The sequence below is a fragment of the Nothoprocta perdicaria genome, unplaced genomic scaffold (assembly GCF_003342845.1).
Source record: "Nothoprocta perdicaria isolate Ctin4 unplaced genomic scaffold, notPer1 scaffold_429, whole genome shotgun sequence".
Classification (NCBI taxonomy): Eukaryota; Metazoa; Chordata; class Aves; order Tinamiformes; family Tinamidae; genus Nothoprocta; species Nothoprocta perdicaria.
Window position 1 is genome coordinate 84256 of NW_020455676.1, and position 22317 is coordinate 106572.

Sequence of the window (22317 nt, forward strand, 5' to 3'; positions counted from 1 at the left end):
CCCTGCCCCGGGCACCGCGGGCCCCGCTGAGGTGAGTCGGGGAGCGGGGCGAACGGCGACGGCCGCGCGGCTGGCGGCGCCTCCCTGGCCGCGGGCTCGCCCGGAGGAAACTTTCTGCCTTCCGCAACTCGCCTCCTGCCGCCGGAGCTGCCCCTACTCGGGCCGGGTCCCTGCTCTTGCTTTGCGCTCCCTGGCCGGGCTCCGAGCTCACGGTGTGGCAGGCAGTCCCCGGGCTCGGTTCAGCGCCGGGCTCTGGGGCGGCTGCGTCCCCAGTGTCCTGTCCCCCTGTCCGCTGCTGGGGTCCCAGGTGCCCTGGCGCACTGTTCATGCAGTGCCCTGATGCCCTGTCCCCGAGCCCCAGTGCCTCCGCAGTGGCCCCAATGCTCTGCCTGCCCATGTCCCCATGGTACCCTGTCCTGTCCCTCAGTGCTGCGTGCCCTTGTGTGCCAGTGCCCCATCCCACTGCTCACTAGTGTCCCCAGTGCCCTATGGCCGAGTCTGGTGCCCCTGGATGCTTGGCAGACCCTGCGTTAGCCTCGAGAGGAGGGTAATATGGGTGGGTTCCCTACTGGCACCCCCTGCATGGGCAACGGGCATTGAGCAATTGTGCCCAGCGCTGATTGCTTGCTTGGGGTTTCTTTGGGTGCCGAGAGGGAGGCTGCAGGAGCCTCCCTGGGTGAGAGGCTGATGGGTYACGGGGAGGGAAGTTGCTGTGGTGGCACCTTGCTGGAGGACCCGCGTACTCAGTGAGCCCTTCCTATGCCTAGCATGCTGGCGAGGGGGTGCCTCGCTGCTGCAGCCTCCCACAGTGGACGGAGTGGGGTGGACAGAGAGGGGTGACCGAATTCCTGCCGGGAGCCGGTCAACTGATGGGAAAACCGTGCCCCAAGCCCTGCCAGGGCTGGCAGCTCAGGTGGTTAACAGAGTTGGGAAAGCCTTGGGCCAGGGGCAGCCCCSGGGCCAGCTCCTCGAGGAGGAGGAAGCCCGGGTGCGCTCAGAGGGTTAAAGGCGACGGCAGTGGTGGTGGCGGCGACACTGAAGTTATGCAAAGTTATTTGCCGTGTCCGAGTGGGCTGCGGTGATTTTTCTTGCTGATGTCACTCTGAGTGCTGATGCCCCCGGTGCCCTGATAGGGAAGGGCCTCCCTCTGGCACCCCGTCCTGCAGCTTGCCGTGTTTCCCGGGCTCTAAGCCCCTTCTTGAGGCAGCCGGTACAACGGGCAGGCGGCAGCCCTGCCTCCACGCAGCCAAGGCTCGCGCACCGCAAGGGGCTCTCGCGCCTGCCCAAAAGAGCTGAGAGAAGGCCCAACTTCCTAATTATTTTTATGGCTTTTTTTTTTTGTTTTCTTTTGTTTTCTAAATAGCAAACGCTTCCCTTCTCCTCCAAGGGAGGAATGTGGCCTGCTTGTGCCACGAGAAACAGCCTCCTCGGAGGCTTTGGACTTTTCACTTTCCCTGGGGAGAGTGCACCCTAAAGGTTTCCTGGCYAAGATCTGTTGGAAGGGGCTATTTCCCCTTTGCTCCCTTGGAATTGGTCACTTCCTCGCTGGGTGCCTTGGATGCTGCCCACTTTCTTCTTTCCCTCCTGCTCCTGTTTGCTGGCGGTCCCCTTTCCTCCCCTCCTTCCAAAGCCTTCTCTCCTTTTCCTCTCTCTCTCTCTCAATTTTTTTTTCCCTTTGTTTGCCATCTCGTTCCCCAGCTCTGCCGCGGACGCGCCTCCATCCGAATGTAATAGTGGGATTTGCCAGAATTATTTCCTGAGGCCCCTTTTGTGTGTGGGGTGGCGGTTGGGGGGGTATTTAGCTGCGTGTCTGGAGGGTGACAGGGTGCCAGGGTCTCSGGGCTCTCCCGACTGTGGGAGGCAGAGCATTAACGTGAAGGGCAGAGCCTGGGAACGGGGAGGAGCAGCGGGGGGGAAGCTTGGAAGGGGAGTGAATGCCAGTACAATAGAGCGGAGCTGGGTGTGCGCACGGAGAGAAGAGCAAATCTAAATATTTACTGACTCCAAAGGTGATAGCAAGAGGGGGGAGGGGGAGAAAAAAAGAAAATAAGAGGGAGCCCCAGGAAGCTCCTCGAGGTGCTGCGTCTCACCCCACTCCTCTTCGTCTTGCCTTGTCTTCCTCCCCACGGCCGTGCCCTGCAAGGGGTAAAAGGTGTGGATGTGGGTGCCGTCCGCGCCCGGGCAGGGGTTGGTGCAGCGGCACCATCGCCGCGGTGGCCACGAGAGCCGCGGGGTGCAAAGTCACCTCGGGTGCCTGTGCCCCTCATGGCAGCAGTGTCGTGTGGGGCACGTCCTGGGGGGATGTCAGGACAGGGAGCCCCTTCCCTTGCTGGGCGCTTCCCACGGCCATGGAAGTCTCTGCAGTCCCCAGAGCCCTCGTGCAGCACGTCTGCGCGTGGAACGTGAGGAGCCCGCGCCTTGCCAGCGCCTGGGGGACGAGGGGAGGCTTCCCACCGCTTGTCTTCTCCTAAGGCTGAGGTCTGGAGGCCCAGGGATGATGCCTGCGGAGTGGAGGTGGGCCGGGCGGGAGCAGGGTCTGCATGGAGGGGCAGCTGAGCCAGGGTGTGTGTGGCTTTGCTGGAGGCAGCCTGGGGGGCTCTGCGCCGGAGCCCCAGGGAGGCCAGCTGCCTGGCACACACACGTGCAGGGCTTTTGCTTTTTTTTTTCTCCCTCCTTTATTTATATTTAAAAAAAAGAAAAAGAAAAAAAATGAAAGAAAGAAGAAGGAGAAAAAAACTTTTTTTTTTTTTCGTTCTTTGAATAATGAAGTCCAGATTTTCCTCATGCTAGAAAAGCTTTGGTCCCTGCTCTGCTTGCTGTGTCTCTGCTCGGGGCTGGGAGGAGAGGTGGGGGCTGAGCCCATGAGCCTCTCATCTGGATGCTTGGCCAGGGAGATTCCCTGCAGATTTCTACCCCTTGCTCCAGCAGTTCGGTCTGGGGAGGGGGGCATCGTGAGTGCCAACCTGTCTGTCTCTCTGGCACAGTTACATCCTGGGGCATCCCTGCGCAAACTCTGTCTCTCCCTCCTGTGCCCTCTCCGCCAGGTTCGACCCTTCCCACACTCCTTTTGGACTTGTCACCTCAGCACGTGCCCACCATGCCCGTGGTCGGTGTTCTCCTCTGGGCCACCCTGCTGACTCTGGGCTGGCGGGCCACCCACGCCAAGGACTACATCTTTGCCACCCCACGAGTGCAGCTCTCCTTCAAAGGTAAGAGCCCGCCTTGCTCCTCGGAGCAGGATGGTGGGAGAGGAGCAGGCGCGGGGGGAGATGTCTGTGCTCGCAGCCCCTTGCAAGGGTACTTTGCTCCAGGCTGCTCTGTCCTTTTCCCTGGGGACATTAGCAGGTTGCTCCCTCTGTCCCCGCTCCTGATAGCAGGGAAGAAAACTCAGTGTGGATTCCAGTCCCTACTCAGCTGATCTTGCTGTCCCTTCTCCCTGCTCACCCGGGGCCAYGGAGCCTGCGCAGCCCCTCCAATATGCTTTCCCTTGTGGGTGGGTGGCTCGGTGGCTCTCTCCATCTGGAGCCGCTCCACGTTGCAGGAGAGCTTTCCTCGCGAGCGCTGGAGTGGAGCGCTGCGGCTGCCGGTCCAGACAGCAGCTTGACGTGTGGCACCCGACCCCCGAGTTGGTATTAACGCCTGGGAGCTGGCAGGGAGCCTGCAAGAGGAGGGAAGGATACGGGAATGGGGGAAGGGAGTTAACCCTTTGGTATCAGGGCTGTTTGGATGCTTCCAGACCCATGGAGAAGGATGTGATGGGCTGGTCTGACCATGGGACCCCAACTCCCCATGGCTTGTCCCCAAGCTCCCCCTACCTCAGCCCATCACCTAGTAGGGCTGCAGGGGCTCCCCAAAAAGTGAAACCAGAGGAGTTTTCCCTCCAGATTTCATACTAGACTTGGCACCGCTGGCCCGGGGAGGTGGATTGGTGCAGGCACTGGTGGAAGAGAGGCGATGGCACCAGCAGAGCTCAGCGTGGCGTCTGCAGTCTGGCTGAGCTCAGCAGAAAGGGACCTGCATGCCRGCTGAAAATTCAGCAAGGACGAGCCGGGGCTGGGGGAGGGAGAGCTGCCAGAGTTAAAAGCTGGTCTCTGTATGAAAAATCAATGGTATGAAGAGGCTGGGGCAAGTTCAGGCTGGAAGCGAGTGGTTTCTGCCCGTGGGAGGAGGGGGTGGGCTGGCGGATGCAGGCACGCTAGCAAACGGGGTCCCAGAGTGCCTGCTGGAGTGGGGTGTTCTTCAAGACCACCCATCCAAGTGTTGCATTGGTTAGTTTCTGCTTCGACAGGTAAACTAGASATTTTTTTGGGTGCTGCCAAAGCAAGTCTGGGCCATTTGGCCCTGCCAGAGTTACTGCTGCTGTCCCTGCACGTGGATGTGTCCTGTGTGCAAACGACCRGGGCAGGAAGGGAGGCTGTTCAAGAGCGTGTTCCCCAACGTGTTGTCACCCGTGTCATTGCAAGGGTGCCAGCGTCCTCCTGCGCGTGGAGACATCACGATGAGCATTTGAAACRTCTTGCGTCCTGCTGCTAGGGCGACTGCATTGGTGGGTAAGCAGAATGCCCACGGGCCCTGAGTGTCTCCTCCGAGCTGGGGGTTCCAGGGACCCGTCTGGCTCTTGCTGCCCRCCTTGAGTCATCTCTGCTCTTGCACAGCACAAGGCAGGAGGGAAACCTCCCCATAGAAGCAGGTTGTGGAGGAAAGCCCAGCCTTGTGGCTTTGCAGTTTAGGTCACGTGCATAGCGTGAATGCTTCTGGGGATGCTTCCGTCTTGAGATGGAGGTCTGTGCGCCAGCGTGCTGCACGCTGTGCAGAGCGAGGAGAGGGCTCCGTGCTGCCCTCCGCTCCCTCGTGCCGTGGGTGGAACTGGCGCTTGCCATCCTGGGGACGCATGTGTTAATGCATGTCGCCAGCCTGGAGCCGCGCAGCATGCCCGGGGCAGCAGAATTAATTCCGGATAAGCATGGTTAGGCCTGGTATGCTGCCGGATTGTTTGCGTGCGTYCGGCCCCAGCTCCGAGGAGCATTCCCTGCTCCGCCTCTCGCGTTCGCTTCATCCCTTGCTGTCAGGGCACTGCGGATGAGGCGGTGCAACCCGGTGGGTGGTTTAAAGCTGGGCATCCCTGGCCATGCCAAAGGGGTCAGCCAAGAGAGTCAGAGCCTGCATATGTCAAGGTCTCCAGCTTCTCCTTGTGCTCCCTCCTCCTTCCCTTTCCCACCTGGTCTGCTGGCAGCAGGGCCTGCTGCTTTCTGGGATGTCTTGGGACGGATGCCCGCCCTTGTGCTCGGGGGCTCCTCCTGCTCTTGCTGCCAAGCAGTACATTTCAGAGCAGAGGAAGGTGCGGTTTGCACTTCCATTTCCAGGAGAAACGTCTGTGGCTTGTGGCACAGGGGTGTCTCGTGCCTGGGAAGAGAGGCCTTGCTTGCTCCCTCCCCGACTGTGCTTTTGCAGCAGCTCCAGTCAATGGGAATTAGCCTTGGGCCTGCCTCGAGGGCCAGTTGGGAACCCGGAGCTGCAAACTGAGCTGTCTGTAAACAGCTTTTACAAGTCAATAGTCTGCATGCATGGGGCCGAGAAGCATGCCGAGGAAGAGTACGTCAGTATGGGCTGCGAAGATGCTGTTCCTGACTGGGTCTGACTTGGAGTATGATTCCCCACCCAGGGCAAGGCCAGCCCGTGGCRAGTAGCGGGGACAGAGGGAGGTGACAGGGATGTTAGGGTGGGCTGTGTAGTTCTAAGGGGCGACTGGAGCTGCGGTGCCGGCGGTGCAGGGCTGGGACACACGTGTGGTGAGTTGGGCTGCGCTGTGCCGGCTGGGAAGAGTTGCCTGCAGAGGGGTGAGGAGGTAGGGATATGAGTAGGTGACGGCATGGGGGTGGCCAGAGGACATGGCGGGGGCTGGGACCGAATCAGCGCAGGGCCCGATCCCAGGATGGGCATGTTGACCGCAACGCTGGCTTGACAGGAGAGATCCCACCGGGGTGAGCCAGGGGTCTGGGTGTACGTCCCTATCATTGCTGTGGCAGAGGCAGCCTCTGGCCAAGGCTTTTGTGGATGATGTGCATCCACGCAGAATGGAGCCACTTGTTCATGGCCTGGGCAGGACCTGCAGGGGAGGTGCAGGGACCCCCGAGTGCTTCCTGCGGGTGCTCTCCTGCTCAAGAGATGAGCAYGGGGCCGCTGACAGCATCTCGATGGTGATGGCTGAGCGGCTGCAGCCTTCTGGGCCTCGGGCCGGCCCCGGGAGCGCCTCTCAGTTTGTTTGCCTTGCTGGTTGTCGTGCGCACGCGGGGAGGAAGCGGCGTTTGTCACAGCTCCCTGGGGGCTGCGTCATCRGCTACAAAATCGGAGCGTGTTTGCAGCGGCTTACGCAGAGGGGAGAGAAGAAAACTCAAATAAAAGGCCAAGCCGGGTGTCGTGCAGGCCACGGCAGCAGGAGACACGTTCGTCCTGCCTCTGCTGCAATGGGCAGGACGGGAGCAGCCGCYGCTGAGGGCAGCCCAGGGGAGCTACGGTGCCCGCCTCAGCGTTCCCGAGCTCCCACGGGGATCCCAGGTGAGGGGGCAGCCAGGCAGCATGGGCCGGCCTGGCCTCGGCCTGAACCCTGCGGCTCCCTCTCGCCTGCAGCGCCTCCAAAGGGAGCCATGAGCGCCCCGTGCTGCTCCCACAGCCGCAAGGCCCCGTCTGGCCCTCTTGAGGCTTTCCTGTCCTGCCGCCACGGYGGCCGGGAAAGGAAGGTGGCCAGCATGGAAAGAACAGCCCGCTCCTGCCKCTTCCCTGAAGAGGGAGCGGCCAGGGAGGGGCTGCCTTTGGCCAGCGGCTCTTCCCCGTCTCTGCTCACCGCTGGCCAGGAAGAGTGGATATTTTTAATCATCTCCTTGCTCACCGCTTCCCCCTCGGCTTCCCCTGTTTCCTCCTGTGGTGGGAGAGCAGTGGGGCTGGGAGGTGCCGGAGACGTCATCCGCCCCCCATCCATCTCCTGGCGCACTCATGGGCAAAGGGGCGCCTTGGGCCTCAGTTCTTACCCTGGTGCCACCCTAGTTGCCCCAGGGCTCTGCATCCCCCTGGGCTCAGTGGGCGCTCGTAGCCCGCTCTTCCCTGGGACTGTTTGACCCTCCTTCACCGTCCCAGCCTGTCGGGGCACACGGTGGGGGCTGATGGCAGATGGCTGCAGAGCAGCCTGGCGTGCAGGCTGTGTCGCCTAGTGCCAAGGCAGTGCCCTCCTAAGCTGCCGCAGCTGGACCTGCGCGGGGAATCGCTTAAAGACCGTGGCCACAAACAAACACGTCCAGATCAGAGCCGGGGGGCAGGAACGGACACACGGACGTGTGAGGAAGGTTGGTGCCGGACGTGGGCCCTGGAGACTGTGGTGTCAAGGGCAGCCAGGCCTGGGGACATGCTGGGAGGGTCCGGGCACCCCTCGGTGCTCAGCCTGACCTAGGAGGGGGGTCTGCAAAATGCAGCTGGGGGGGGAAACAGGACCAGCTGCCACTGGGGCCTGACCCGAGTTTGACTGGACCTGCTGGGCTCAGAGCCTTAAGCTCCTTAGGAGCTGCCCTCCTCCCCAGCTGAAGTTGGGAGGTTTTATGCTTCCCCCACCAAGCTGTTATCTACTAAGCTCGTTAGCCCCCCATAGGCATCGATTAGCCATGGGCGGTTAGTGGGGCTCCTCCAGCAAGGCCTTGTCCCCTTCAGTCCAGTGTCCTTGTGCCCCCTTGGCTGCTTCAAGGATCCCTTTGGTGCCATACCCTCCCCTGCTGCGTCCCTCAACTTTTCCCATCTATCTAGTGCACGTATCTATTTTGTTGTTGTTATTTTCTTATGTTTTTCCTTTTTCCTTTTTGCCCAGAAATTTCAAGCCACAAAAAAGAGCCAGAATTGAGCTCCTTGAAGCGCTCTCTGCTGCTTGAGGGAGGAGAGACCCAACCGGCTTGAAAAATGTGGCAAAATATCCTCCAGACCCCCTACCTGGAGCAATCTCAGCTATTTCATTCCCTGCTGCCTCTCTGGCGCTTAGCAAATGGCCTGTTAAAAAAAAAAAAATTAAGCCCGTGTGCCTCTTTGCAGACACTGGCTGCTCATTGGAGACAAATGTTGGATTTTAGGAGTTACGGAATGAAAAAGAAAAAAAAATACACCTTTTTTTCTTTCTTTTTTTTTTTTTAATTTTTTTTTAATCTTCTATCTCAGCTGCCTAGCCAAAGCTGTCCTGTGGAGGTTAATGTCCTCTCAATCTCATAAATGGACCTCCATGCCAGCTGGGGGTGTTTCCAGCCCCGCTGGCTGGTGCGTTCGGTGGCCTTGGACAGGGTATCGGAGGCCGGCGCGAGCCCCGAGGATGCTGGCGCCTGCAGCATGCGGGTTTCACCACGGAGCCGCTCCACTGCGGGAGAAACCAGGGGAGAGGGTGCGGGGTGGTGCTGCGGGCTTGATTTATGGCTGGAAATGAGTCGCAGAGAGGTTGTTTCCTTTTGGAGGAATGAAAGGGTTTCTCCAAACGAGGGTTCCTTCCTGAGGAGACAGCGGGGTTTTTTCCTGCTGCTAATGAGGCTGGACCGGTCCCAGGGAGCTGCTTCCCCAGGGCCCTTCCCAGGCCAGGCCCAGGGTGAAGGACTCAGAGGTGGGCATGGGATGGGGCACGTGAGGGGACATCCTCACAGCAGGGCCACACGGCTGGCGGAGGAGAGGTCCTAGCATCCCGGCCCATGTGCAGGAGCCCTCCAGGTGAACGCTGGGCCTGGCCCAGCAGCCAGACGCTTTTCCTGCCCTCGCCGTGAGGATTTCAGAGGCCTGGCGCTTTCCATTCGGCGTTGCCAGCATCCAGGGGACGTGTTGGAGGCAGGGGTGTGCTCCAACCAAGCCAAAAGTCTCGGTGTTCCTGTTTTCCTCCCTGCCACCAATGCTGTTTTGGAGGGTAGAGGTGGATCTGTCTCACGGCTGGCAAGGGGACGCCTCGTTGAGGCGAAGGGCAACGCTTGTGTTTAGGAAAATGTTTCTGCTTTAGGAGCTTCTCCCTCTTCAGTGGCTCTTTCCTGCCTGCCTCTTCTGATGTTGTGGGTGGGTGGGAGATCAATCTGCATTTTCAGTGGGGRAAAAAAAACACACAAAAAAGTGGGTTTTTTTCTTTGTTCTTTTCCCCCAAACTGCCCTGTTTTGAGTGCAAAAAGTCTCCGTGAAGCACTTGCTGCATGGCCCCGTGCTGGGGGCCCTGGGGCAGSCTGAGCGCTGTGTCTGTGCCCCCCATCACAGCCCTCCTTCCGGGTGTGCAATTCAGCTGCTGCTGCCTGTGCAGTGGAGCAGAGGAGGCTTAGCCAGAGCTTAACCCAGCCCCTGGGGGCTCCTGCCGCCCCTTCCCCGGCATTGCTTTGGCAGGCAGGACGGAGGCGCGGGGGGCTCCGCGTGCGCCCGCCGACCGCCCCTTCCCCCCGCTCCTGCTGTGCTGCACGCTCCTTTCCTCGCCTCTTCCCCGGTGCTGCGTGTGGGGAATCCGCAAGCAGGTGCTAGGTGGTGGCGTGTGGCGACGGGCCCCGCGGGAGGGAGCCCGTCGCAATCAGAGCTCGGGGCGCCCAGCGCTGCGAGGTGCTCCTCGTCCTGACCCTCCCGGGCTCCAGCAGCTCCCACCACCTGTGAGGTGGTGAGACGGGAAAAGGGTTTGGCTGGGGGCCACGGAAATGCTCTTATTGCACGCAATTAGCTTAATTGCCTTGTAAATAACCCATCAAGGGGTAGCAGAGTGATGCTCAAACAAATAAGCAATCCCCGCTTTCCTACCGCAACTCGCCTGGCACTTTGATGGACTCGCCTGGCACTTTGATGGACCCATAACGACAAATGGTTTCAACGTTTCAACGGGAGCAGGATTTGCAGCTTCTCTGGCTGGGTGTGTGTTCTGCCGTGGCCGGTGCCCGGTGAGCTCTGCAGTTCCTCCTCGGGCCGTGGGAACAGTGCTGCGCCAGCCTGGGCAGCGATGGGAATGCGTCCGTGGCGAGACGGCCCAGCAAATTGGTTAGTGTCCCTAAATCCCAGCATGCAGTGCCCAGCACCGCGGCTCGTCCTGCTTGCACAGTGCCCGGGGGGGCCCTTCTCTCTGTTGCTCCTTTCCTGAGCGGGTCAGGGGCAGATTTCCACTCCTAGGCTCATGGAGGGCTCCTTACCAGGCACATCCCAGAGGCTGGTGCCCTGGTGCTGCCTTGGGTGGTCTGGGGGCATGCTGCGGCTCCGAGGTGCAGCCAGGCTCCCTTTGCCTGGCAGCCGCTTCGACCAGCTGGGGTTGCCTGTCTCTGCTCCCTTCCCTGGGCCTTTCCCTGGGCTGTGCCTTGCAAACTGCCCCTATCCAGCCCCAGCTGGAGCCTTATAATCCTGGAGGCGATTGCGGGGCCACGGATGTGTTCCCGAGCAGCCAGTCCCCCTACCCCTGCAAAACGTCATCTTCTAGCAGGGAGATCCTCAACATTTCTCCAAACCAGTGGCCCCAAATGGAGTCCATTTGGCCACCCAGCTCCTCTCTGCTCTGGGTGACTGGCTTCCTTGGGAGGAAAAAGATCCTGGAGTCTTGTTGGAGTCAGCCATCCCCCGGGGTCCCCCAGGTCCCAACAGCATCCTGGTCTGCTCCTCCCTTTGGGAGCCTTTTTGGCTTCCAAAAAGCCAAAAAACTGCTGGTGAAATACAGCCTGCTGGTGAACTCCGGTCAGGGCCACTCTGCTGGCATCTCAGCTAAAGTCATTTACCCAGATGAAAATCAAGCYGAAGGCTCCCGCAAGGCAGCGGCATCGCGGCTGCCAGGAAGAGGGAGAGCGGTTATTGAATATCAACATGGCGCGTAATTTGCATGTTAATTATGGTGAACGCACGACAAGCTTCTAATTAGAAACTAATTAGGTGAGGGCGCATGTAATTGGTTTTGCGGGCACTGGAGCGGGTAGGGGATGGCGCACCTGGGGAGATGGCTGTCCCTGGCCCACAGGGCATTAACCCTTGGCGCCTGCTGCAGCGACGGTCGCGCAGGAGGCGAATGCAGGGACAGGACGCTGGAGCAGGGTCAACAGCTCTCTGGGATGCCCTGGCTTTTTGGAGGGACCCAACATCACATCCTCTGTTTGGAGAGGAGCCAATCTGAGGACACGATAAGGAAGGGCAGCTGCTTCAGTCCCCTCTGCTTTGGGGAGCACCCTGCTGTCCCCGTCCTGCCRGGGATGAGCAGCGGCATCACGGGGCGTGTGGCTGGTCCCAGCTCCCCCAAGGCTGTGGCACCCGGCATGCCACGACGGCGAGCGCAGAGCCATGGGCAGCTGCTCCTGCACCGTGGCCCAGGAAGCGGCCCGGGGAAATGAAGAGCTGTAAATTCAGAACAAATAAGAGGGAAATTTGGCTTTATGGAGCGTATAATCGGGCTGTGCTGTTCGCAGCCGATATGGAGCAGTGAGCTGAAGCCAAGCCAGGGCGGGAGGTGGAGAGAAAAGCGAGTTGCATTTTGCTGCTGTTGAAAGGTCTGGCGGGTTTCCTGCCCGCCAGCGTTGTTTGTAGCTGCTCAAGGGTGGAGAGTAATTAAATCTCACGCTCAAGACCATGAAATGATCGTGGAAAAGGGGGATGCATCAGGTGTCCGTGCCCAGCCTGGCCAGGAGCAGGCGGCCTCCTTTCCCCTGCCTCCCTGGGGTGTGCATTGGCCACTGCGCACAGGGCAGAGCACTGGGGCAGGAGGCTCGTCCCAAGGGCGGCCCGAGCTGCCGCGGCGGGCAGCTCCCAGGGCACAGGAATCGGAGGCCTCCACTCTCCGGAGCAGGCAATTAAAAGGGGATTAGGTTCTCCAGCCACTGGATGGGGTGGGGGGGTTGTTGGTCTCTGCCAGTTGGCCTTTGGGAGCCTTTGGGATGCCTTTGGGATGCCTTTGGGATGCCTTTGGGAATGTGTTCCGCGGGCGGATCCACTAATGAGCTGTTTTCTCCGGCCCGGGAGGACATAAGTGGCTGCTTGATCCCGTGTCCCCAGTGGGAACAAGGCTGTTTGAAGGCGCAAGCAGGACCGGCCTCAGTGCAGAGGCCAGGCTGGGCGTGCTGTGTCGGGGCCCCATCCCGGGAGGTGGCTCTGCTTGGCCTCTTGCGCGCRGCCCTGTGTGCTCAGAGAGGCACCCTGGTTTCCCCTGCCTAGATGCATTTAGAAGCTCCTGGGACTCTTTTCCCACCCCTGCTCTGGCCTTTGATTTGGTGCCAGAGCCTCCTACAGTGCCCAGCTCCGTGCGGCTGTCCCAGGGCCCCATGGCCCCTGGGATTAGTCAGGCAGGGCCCCTCTCCCCGCGCTGGGGATCAGGCTTTGGCGGGGAGAGGAGGGTCAGAGGTCGGAGYGTGGGCTCAGCCGCCCGTCCGTCACCTTTAGAGGCAAAGCGGCTTAGGGAGGGCCCGGGCGTCACGGGGCAGCGGGCGCGGGCTGGGGGCAGTGCGCCCGTCCCTCAGCTGCGGGCGGCGGGGCCGCGGTGCCCTCTGATCGCCGGAGCGGAGAGGGCTCCCAGGGACCCTGTGTTGCCCCCACACCCCACCGAGCCCCCAGCAGAAAGCCCTGCTCRGGGGCTGCTCCAAGGACAGGGACACTCGGCAGTGGTTCCTAGTCGCTGGAACAAGCCCGGCCGAGGCCTGGGGCTTCATGGACACCTCCCCATCTAGGATATTTTGGATCATTGTCAGAAGTGGGCCCTCCTTTGCACCCTGTGACACGCCTAAGAGAGGGGCTGCAGAACTGCAGGAGTAAGCAGTTGCCAGCTCAGCCCCACCGCGCATCCCGGCCGGGAGGGGAGCGGAGCGATGGAGCCACGTCCCCCGGAGCGATGGGGCCGCGTTCCCCAGAGCGATGGAGCCACGTCCCCCGGAGCGATGGGGCCGCGTTCCCCAGAGTGATGGGGCCGCATCACCCGTAGTGATGGGGCCGCGTCCCCCGGAGCGGGTGGCCGTGCTGTCCCTGGGCTGCCCCGGCAGCCTTGGTGGAGGTGAAGTCACCCCGGAGGTGAAGCGCCTCCCTGGATCCCCAGCCTCTGCTGCCGTATTCCTGCCCCGGTCGCCAGCGCACTGCGTGGTGTCCGTGCATGGAAGGTTGCTGGCTGGAGGCTCTGCTCCCGCTCCGCTCGCTGCGCTGGGCACTGCTCTGCCTGCGCGCCGGGCTCCCCACTCGCGCGGCCTCTCCCTTCACAGCCGCTCCGCGTGTACGGGAAGCAGCGGCAGGAGCGGCGTGCAAGCACGCTGGGCCGCTGTGCTGCCCACAGCCCGTGCACGAGGTCACCCCCAGCATGGTTTTTCTGTCGCTTTGCTTTCTCGGCGCTTCCCAACCTCCCCTAGGTTGCCTCTCCAGCCTAGGCACTGCKAGCTTCCCTGGGGAGGTCTCATCTGCCTCCTGCAGCTCAAAGCCCCACAGGGCGCCTGGTAAACTCAGCACGGAGTGGCTCTCAGTGATAGAGAGAGGAGGGCTCCYGCATTTTATCTATGTTTTCCCCCCCGTAATTTGCAGCCAGTGGTGGRAAGACAGTTCCCATGCTTTCCTTGGTGCGGTGGCGTTATGCTCCTGGTGCTCAGCAGCTGCTGAGGCCTGATCCTGCACCCCAGGGCGTCCCCTCCCCGTGTCCTGTGGGGACAATATCCATGTCTCCCGCAAGCCACAGCAGAGCGGGAGAAGGGAGCTGCAGGATTTTGCTTGCTGCCCCAGGCAACTTGCTCCGCACTGGGCAGCTGCCCCCCTGGGGTGCAGGACCTGGGCTCATGTTGCTGCCTGTGGCTGCCTGTCCCCTGTCCCTGCCTGCCACTGTCCGTCCCTGCCTGCCCCTACCGCTGCCTGCTGCTACCTGCCCGTGTCCTGTCGTGCCGCTGCCTGCCGCTGCCTGTGCTGGCCTGCCCCGCGGCCTTCCTGCTACCGCCTGCACCGTGTCGGTGCCCACCGCTGCCTGTCGCTGCCCTGCGTGCGCACTCAGAACTGCAGGAGATGCACATGTGCATGGACAGGATGGCACTAGGGCAGCAGCCTATGGGGCAAGTCATCATGGTGCACCCACGGGACAGGCRGGGGCTGGCGCCAGTGCCCTGCGGGGCTTGGCCTTGTTTGCAGTGGTGTGGAAAGGAGGCCAGTCCCAGCACCCGGTGGGGCCCATCCCGGTGCCACATGGGACAGGCAGGAGGCCCGTCCCAGCGCCGCGTGGGTGGTGGAGAGCCGTGGCTGGTGGTGGGAGCATCTGGAGCGCAGATGGGAGACAAGCGAGCGGAAGGAGCTGGGCGGGCGCAGGGACATGTGGGCGGCCCCGCAGCCCCCCCCAAACTCCTCCTGGCTTCACTGCCATCCTGCCCCACAGGTCAGGCATCCGTGCCCCATACCTGTGAAGCCACGTGCTGTCAAGGGACAGGGCAGGCTGGTTTCTCTGCTGGTTGCGCACAGTCCATCCTTGCTCGCCCATCGGGTACGTCCCTATCGCCTTGCCCCCAGCGGACACACTCGTGCATGATTTTATTAAAACCAGAGACCCAAGCCRCCGGAGCCGTGTGCACGCTCGCGCCACGCACACAGCCCTGTCYGTGCCGGCCCCGAGCAGAGCCTGAAGGCTGGGCTTTATCGGCCATCCTGGCCAGCCCGTCCCGCTGGCCGGGGGTGGGGGTAAGGCGTTATTTTTTGCAAATTAGTGCCACATCCGTCCTTGAGAAAGCCCCGCTGGCAGGGACCTGACTGGCGGACCCTCAAGGTCACTGTAGGGAGGAGGAGTGGAGAGATTGATGTCACATCCCATGACGCCGTTTCCCGGAGTGAAGTGCGCCCTGTGGGGCCACGGAGGAAACCCGCCGTGGGGGCCCTGGCTGAATCATGCCCGGATGTGCTGGCCCTGGGCTCTGTGACCCACCARGGCATGGCAGCTGCTCCGTGTGCAGCGCTGGTTCCCCCGGGGTCACCYGGGCTTGTGTGAGCAGCAGCCCTCATGCCAGGAGCCTGGCACCGCATGTGTGTCCCAGCTGCCAGGCTCAGTCTGTTCCCCGAACCATGGCTCTGTCATCACCAATGCGCCCCTGCTCTTGGCAAGCTCCCCAGGGGCCCGTGGCTGGCTGGAAGGGTGCTTTCCTCTGCACTAGACCTCCTGGTGGGAGCCCTAGCTGTGCATGATGACCCCTTTGTGTCCCACGATGAGCTGGCAGGGAGCAGCTCATCAGGGGCTCTGTGCCCAGGATGGCGAGGACACCCTCATGGCACCTCTAGGAGGTCCTCATGGGATTTGGAAGCATGAGGTCAGAGAGATCTCAGGCTTTTGGCATCACAGCAGGGAATAGCAGCTGGATGCTGGAGCTGTGCCCACCTATCCCTGGAAACCAACTTGGTCCTTCCTGGCAGAGACCTCATTTTGCGTGGCCTACAGTCATTCTAGGGAAATGTGCCCTTTGCAGTCCTGAAGCATAGATGCAAGACCATAGACCATGGTCTTGCAAGTCCCCATAGACCATGGGGATGCAAGTGCCCATAGACTGTGGGGACTGCTTCTAATCCCAATCCAGTAGAGCTGCTCACAGCATCCATCTTAGGGAAGGTGCAAGGAACAGGCCCTTGTGTGGAAAGGCAAACTCTCCCCAGGCAAGGAGGGGTGGTGGAACGGCATCTGGCGGTGGCATCCCATCGGGGTGGCACCCCGTTGAGGTGATACCTAATGGTGATGGCATCCAGTTGGGATCGCATCTTGTAGATGGTGTCAGGGTGCCCTCTCATTGGGGTGGCAGCGGGGAGGGATGCCACGTGTTGTCATGCTGCTGCAGGTGCTGGGGGATGGTATTGGGGATGGATGGCAGGAGGCAGTGGGCGCAAAGACGGCAGCCTGGAGAGGAGATGGACAGCACGTGGGCACAGGGCAGAGATTAGCTCCTCTCCTCTCTTTACTTGTGCCCTGGCCCCTGCCGCCTGCTCCCTGGAACTGGCCCACATCATCTGCAGCACTTCTGTCTTCCATCTGGCTGCCTCATTGCATGTGTGAATATTCATGACCCTCATTATCCTCTTTTGCTCATTTCTCCCACACTCAGGCTAAAAATAACTCCCCACGGGGGGAGGATGGGGCATGTGGGGTTGGGGGGTAAATTCTCTCCCCCCTCCCTAGGAGGTGGGTAATTTGGGTCTCAGRTCCCCTGTGCGAGGGGGTGGTTGCCAGGCTGGGGTGTAGGGATACATCCGAGGAGACAGGGTCAGCAGGTCGAAAGGGAGACAGCAGAACTTGCAGGAGCCACCACCCACAGCAGCAGGTCACTCTATGGGCCATGTTGCAGAGGAGGGCTCTGCTGGCAGGGACATTGGGTGCCGATGGATGAGGCCAGGTCCTCCTGCCTGTAATCAAGCTCCGCATGGCTGACCTYGCTGGAAATGAGCATTTCCTTTGTTTATCCAGCATCCCAGCTTGTGGCACGTACCTCAGAGGTGGCTCCATCATGGTAGGAACTTTCTCCATGGATCCTAGAACTGCATGGGATCCCCTAGCTGGGGATGGGCAGGGATTGATGCTGGGCAGGGCTGGAGACTGGTGTCCAAACGCTGAGGCAGAAGCGGCATAGGGGAAGGCTGGTGGGCGCTGGCACACTGATGTGGGTCCCTTTGCCCCGCAGAGCTGAAGGCCACAGGCACCGCGCACTTCTTCAACTTCCTGCTCAACTCCAGTGACTACCGCATCCTGCTCAAGGACGAGGACCACGATCGCATGTATGTGGGCAGCAAGGACTACGTCCTCTCGCTGGACCTGCACGACATCAACCGCGAGCCCCTCATCGTAAGCGTGTGCTACCACCGACAGGAGCAGAGGGCTGGGTCTGGGGTGGCTGCCAGAGGAGCGGGTGACATGGGGCAGGGCCATGCGCTCCCGTCRAGGGCTGTGGGTTGGAGGGATCAGGAATTGGGCGGGCGTTTTTGGAGGCTGTTTTCGCACTGAGGAGGGTCCGTCTCTGCCCTGTGATGGCAGAGGGATCGGGAAAGAGCTCAAGGTGAGGGCTGAGCGAAGCATGAGTTTAGCTCTCCTCTTTGCTTGTATTCTTGCAGATCCATTGGCCTGCTTCCCAGCAGAGGATTGAGGAGTGCATCCTGTCGGGCAAGAACAGCAATGTGAGTGTGCTGGGCACTGGCGGATGTGCCTGTGCTGTATCTGCTCCCTAGAGCCCTGAGCCACAGGCCACGGACACCTCGGGGTTTGATGTCCACCACTTTAGGGAACCTCAAAGAGGYTGGTCACCACCACAGCACTACAGTTCATGTTGTCTCCCTGAAATCCCATCGCCAGAGGGCCGCTGCAGATCAGCCTGTCCGGGCAACATCTGCAGCCATGCCAGGACCGGCTGGCACTCCGAGATGTCACACCGTGTCCTGTCAGCCCCTTCTTGGGAAAGTGCTGGGAGGAAGCTGGAGGCAAAGGTTCCCCACACTGCTTCCTCACACCTACCACAACCATCCCCAGTGGGGCCAGCCCTGTGCCAACTGAAGGCCTGTGTCCCATGCCAATCCATGATTCTTSCCAGTCCATGTCCTCTGCCAGTGCATGACCTGTGCCTGCCCAAGAGCCATCCAGGGGCCTCCCAGCTTCCCAGCTCCATGACGTGTGTCCTTATGCTGTCTAGCTCTTCCTCCTGGGGTGGATGTTTCCAAGCCTGGGCAACTGCACCCTGTGGTGCCGCCCTGCAGAGTGAAGAGTCTGTGCTGCCTGTTGGGTGTGTGAGCTGTGATGGGAGCCGGCCCTCTCCCACCTCTGTGCTGTGGTTGCCAACTCCTCCCTCTGCTTCCCAGGGAGAGTGCGGCAACTTCATCCGCCTGATCCAGCCCTGGAACCGGACTCACCTCTACGTGTGTGGCACTGGCGCCTACAATCCCATCTGTGCCTTTGTCAACCGTGGGCGCAAAGCGCAGGTGAGAGGGCTGAGCTGGTGCCTGGATTTGGCCGTGCTTGCATTGCCATCTCAGGACCACAGCTGGACATGGGTGGGCATCAGGCACGGCTGGGTCTGTGCTAGTTTTGGGCGGGTTTCAAGGGGGAAGGGGATGGGAGCAGGCAGAGACATGCCAGTCTCAGCTTGGRTGCACCAAGGACTCTGTGGCTAATATTACCATGCTGTGGAGCATGGCTGAGCCGTCTCTGCAGAGCAAGGCCTGAGGATCGCTTCACACCTGACTTGGGCTGCCTCAGCCGGACCCCAGCACCAGCTTCGACCCTCTCAGCCCATGGGCACCTCTTGAAAAGCATCTGCCGATATCTCTCGAATGGAGCCTGTACCTGGCTTTCCACCAGCTGGTAGATCGTGAACATCCTTGCAATGGAGCAGCCTCTCCAAGGGGATGGAAGGAGCCTGGCATTGCACCAGCGCTGACGTTTCTCGTGGCGAAACGGCACGGCTAGGCCACGAGGACGCGGTGGGCACGCTGTGGTGTGGCGGCTGGCTTTGGGAGGGAACGCTGCTGCCGCGGGCTGCGCTGGCACATGAGTGTGCGAGGCAGGTGCCCTGCCCCGCCGTGTTCCCAGATGCCGGTGAGAGGTGGTGGCACTGGCCACATCCTCATACTGACAACCATGGCATAAGCTGGAAGAAGCTGTTTGGCATCGGGTGGCCTCGTGGTGCTAGGAGGGTCCCAGGAGGGAGCTGGTCTTTCCATGTGCTGGCACTGGGGCAAATGGTGTGTTGTCAAAGTGACTGCTGTAGCGTGTGGTAAGGATGGTTGGGGGACTCCCGCCTGGTGAGCTCGTGATCCGTGGTGTCTGTCTTGTCAGCACTAGTGTGGTGTATCCTGAGTTATGCCGTGGTGGGACATCACCGTGTAATGAGCCGTGCTCTGAGCCTGAGCCAAGTGCCGTATGTGCAGGAAGAGGCTTGCCCAGTGCAGGCACAGGTGTAGAGGTTGGTACAAGTCAGTACCACTACTGGACTTGGCTTTCGGGCAGCACGTCATGGACCCTGCAGCATTTGAGGAGCATCAGTGGGGTTCTGGGCACCCCTGTTGCGCTGAGTAATGGTGTGCTTCCCTGGAAGAAAAGGCTGTCGGATGTCCCCTTGAGTTGCATGAGGAGTGAGAGGTCTGATCTCAATCCCAAAGAGCATGGTGCAGTGGGGAGAGAGGATTCCAAGCCCTGGGGGTCCCACAGTGCCAATAGCTTTTCCTGTCTCACTGCATCACCCCTATAGCTCTGATAACATTCTTCGTCTCAACATCTCTCCCAARCATGGAGTCAGGACCTCTCTCTTCCATGACGGAGAGTTTCCAGTCGAGTCACTTGTCACACCGCTGTATCTTGGGGCCCTGCCTGGTTAGCTGGGTGGGCAAGGGCAGAGCCAGCTTCACCAGTCTCTCTTGCTGCATGCCATGCTGGCCTTGGCCTCCACAACCGCTCCTGTCCCTGCCCTGAGGTCTGGACACCTGAGTCCCCCTGGCCACCACTGCCCAGAGGGGAGCTTTCGGGAAGGATCCGAATGGACAAATGGCTCTCTATTGCTCAGCATGCTTCCTTGGTTTCGCTGCCTTCCCACATAGCCCCCTGCTGGGGTGGCCGTCTCCCCCACCCGCAGCGCTAACTCTCTGCCCTGCTCCTTTTCCCCAGGGATTTCCGCTGAGCCAGCCCGTCCAGCCGGGAGGCCGGGAAAGCAGATCAGCCGACGGCCCCCTCAGCCCGAGACCAGCGGACAGCAAGGTGGGAACCGGTCTTGGAGCCCGCCAGAGCCATGCCCACCTCTCCGGTGGGCACACCTGAGCTTAGGGTTCCTTCTCCCTCTCACCAGCATGTTCCTGACCCTCTGGCACCCCCAGGACCAGGGTGCCCAGCAAAGGCTTCTTTCCTCTCTCTCCAAAGCTCACCACAGCAGCAGGCCTGGCATCTCCTCTCTCCTCTCACTAACTCCTTCCTTCTCCCAGGCCTGGCAGGGATCCCCATGGAGGACACTGTCAGGGACAGCAGTCCCTCCCTAGGCTGCTTTTATTGTGCCCTGTGTTCCCTTAAAGCAGGGATAATCATCCTAAGGGCCACAGAGGATGGCACTGCTTGCAGGGGGGAACACAAAACCTATGCGCAGAAGATATTTTGGTAAGGCCTTGCTGGTGCCCAAGGGGGCATGAAGCTATATCTGCTTCACCTTGCCTGAGCAAAAGTGATTTCATTGGAGCAAGCAAGAAGGATCAGGGAAGCAATGGTCTCACCATCTTCCYACAGGGAGTTCTCAGCACCCAGCCTGTCCTGACAGTGTCTCCCTCTTGTCTTCTCTGGACTAATATGGATCAGTGCATGGGCATGGGGTCCATGCTGCCCCGTGTATTGCCTATCAAGCCTGTATGTCCCCTGTACYTCCCCTGCAACCCAAACACATAAGTCCCACTCTCCTTTAGAGGGAAGTTGGCAGATGGGGAGAAGTTGATGCTATCATCAGGCTTGAGCGTCTTGGTGGCTGGGTCTCTCCTGGCTCCTGCTGCTCCTAAGGGCTGGCCACTCTGCCCTGAGACCACTGCTAACCCGTGGCCAACTGGAGAAATCCTGTTGCCAAAGGCAATCCCTCAGGAGGTCCAAAAGGCCTCCCTATTCCTCTCCTCGATGGGTTTTTCTCAGCAGCAGGWCTGCAGTGTCCATCAGTCAAGGGCAACATGCAGGAGGGTTTATCCTTCAGGCTGTCCCTATTCATGGCCTGCCCTGGAGCTACTGGTCTCAGACCTCCGTAACTCATCTTACTGCTGTTTGCCCTCCTTTTGCCCTCTATTCCACGGAAACAGAGCCTCACCTTAGGCTGGCTCTGCTTGTAGTTGGAGGGAATGCCACCCTCTCTCCTGTGCACCAAGGGCATCTCTAGCCCCTGCGAGGTGAATGAGAGGACTTCCAACCTCTCATTTTAGGGAAATCTGGTGCTCACTAAGGTCTCGGCTTTGGTTTGATTTCCTTCAGCTACTGCCTGGCACCCACTGCCTTTCATGCTTACATAACCCCCTGCTTCTGCACAGACATGGCTCGTTGGGCCTGAGTAAGCTTTACAGGGGTCGTCGGCACCTGCTTTCCAGGAAGATCAATGTATTTTGAGCATCAAGAGCCAAGAGGCTGTCCCAGTGACCACCAAGTCTTTCTGCCTGCCAGACAGCTCTGGCACTGGGGTGGGCTTGCAGGTTGTCTTTCATCTAGCTGGTCCAGCTTGGTTGGATAGGTCAAGGGTTGCCGTTGGGGCCAGGGGTGCATTTGAGAAAAATGTTATCTCGGTAAAATATGAGCTGGTGGGGGACCAGTCCACACCCTGGCAGAGGAGTACGTGGAGATGGGGATAGGGATGCCAAGGGAGCAGCCCCACGGGGCACCACACCTGTGTGCAATCCAGGCTAATCCCTGGGCTCTGGACTACACGGCTGGGCTAGCGTGACCTGGCTTCTCCTCAGGCCACAGAGCCAGGAAAATCTTTCCTGAGCAAATCCTCTGAAGGAGGACATGGAGGGAAGAAGAGTGCTCCTCACTTGCATTAGCTTTCCCATCAGTCCTGTCTTCCTGGATCCTGAGTATCCTGCAAAGACTCTGTTCATCCTTTGGACCTTAGGTCCATCCTTTGGTCTTAGGGGATCAGTTATCTCAATGTCTTTGGCTTCTGTTTCAAAACCAGGATGTGGGATGAGTGGGTAGCTCTGCTGGCCTGGCTTGTGTTGGCTGTGGTGAGGGCCCAGGCATCCTGAGGGCTGTTGTGTGGCCTGGGCTGCCCTGGGAGTGGGATCCCAGCCAGTGTTGTGTGTGGACAGGCTGTCTTGGGGCTGCTTCTTGGGGGTTCTGCACGCCTGGGAACCCCGTGTGCCCCAAACTGCTGTGATGGCTGATTCTGTGTGTGTGTCTGGGAGGCAGAGCCTGCCATGGCAGTATGCAGTGGTGCTGAGTTTGCCACGTGTCACTTTGCCTGGAGCAGGCAGAGAAAACAGCCAGGAGAGCAGCTTCTAATAGAGCAGAGCTCCATATCCCACCAGGACTGGGCTCAGCCGCTTGTGGTGGTGCCATCCCAGTGCACCACTCATTGGGACAAACTGCTCCTCGCTGGGACATGTTGGATCTGGCAGCAGAGATSTGCCTGTCACCGAATACTGTAAGTCAAAGTAGCTGCTGCCAGGGACTCCTGCAACGTACAGCACAGCCAGGCCCGTCTGCCCTCAAACTAAGGAGTCTGGAAAGGATCGATGCTGGATGCTGTTTGTCAAGAAGAAGATGATCCATATTCAACCCGGTGGCTCCCGCAAGTCTCAAAGCAGCCATGGATCAATGGTGTGCAGGTGATGGACCCAGCAATGTCAGAGAAGCAGCTCACTGAGGCCTCAGCCCTCTGGAGAGTTGTACAGAGCTCTGATGTG

The 22317-nt window shown here is 60.3% G+C and overlaps 1 protein-coding gene across 1 annotated transcript in view; it reads left to right on the forward strand.

The window, feature by feature from the left end:
- Positions 1–22317, forward strand: part of LOC112953208 (semaphorin-3F-like) — a 29371-nt gene that overhangs the window by 445 nt on the left and 6609 nt on the right. Inside the window, exons 2-6 of the mRNA XM_026046224.1 lie at positions 3045–3209; positions 16599–16759; positions 17026–17088; positions 17764–17883; positions 19565–19654. Of these exons, the coding sequence (XP_025902009.1) occupies positions 3098–3209; positions 16599–16759; positions 17026–17088; positions 17764–17883; positions 19565–19654 (546 nt within the window). The 5' untranslated portion in view covers positions 3045–3097. The remainder of the gene's footprint in view (positions 1–3044; positions 3210–16598; positions 16760–17025; positions 17089–17763; positions 17884–19564; positions 19655–22317) is intronic.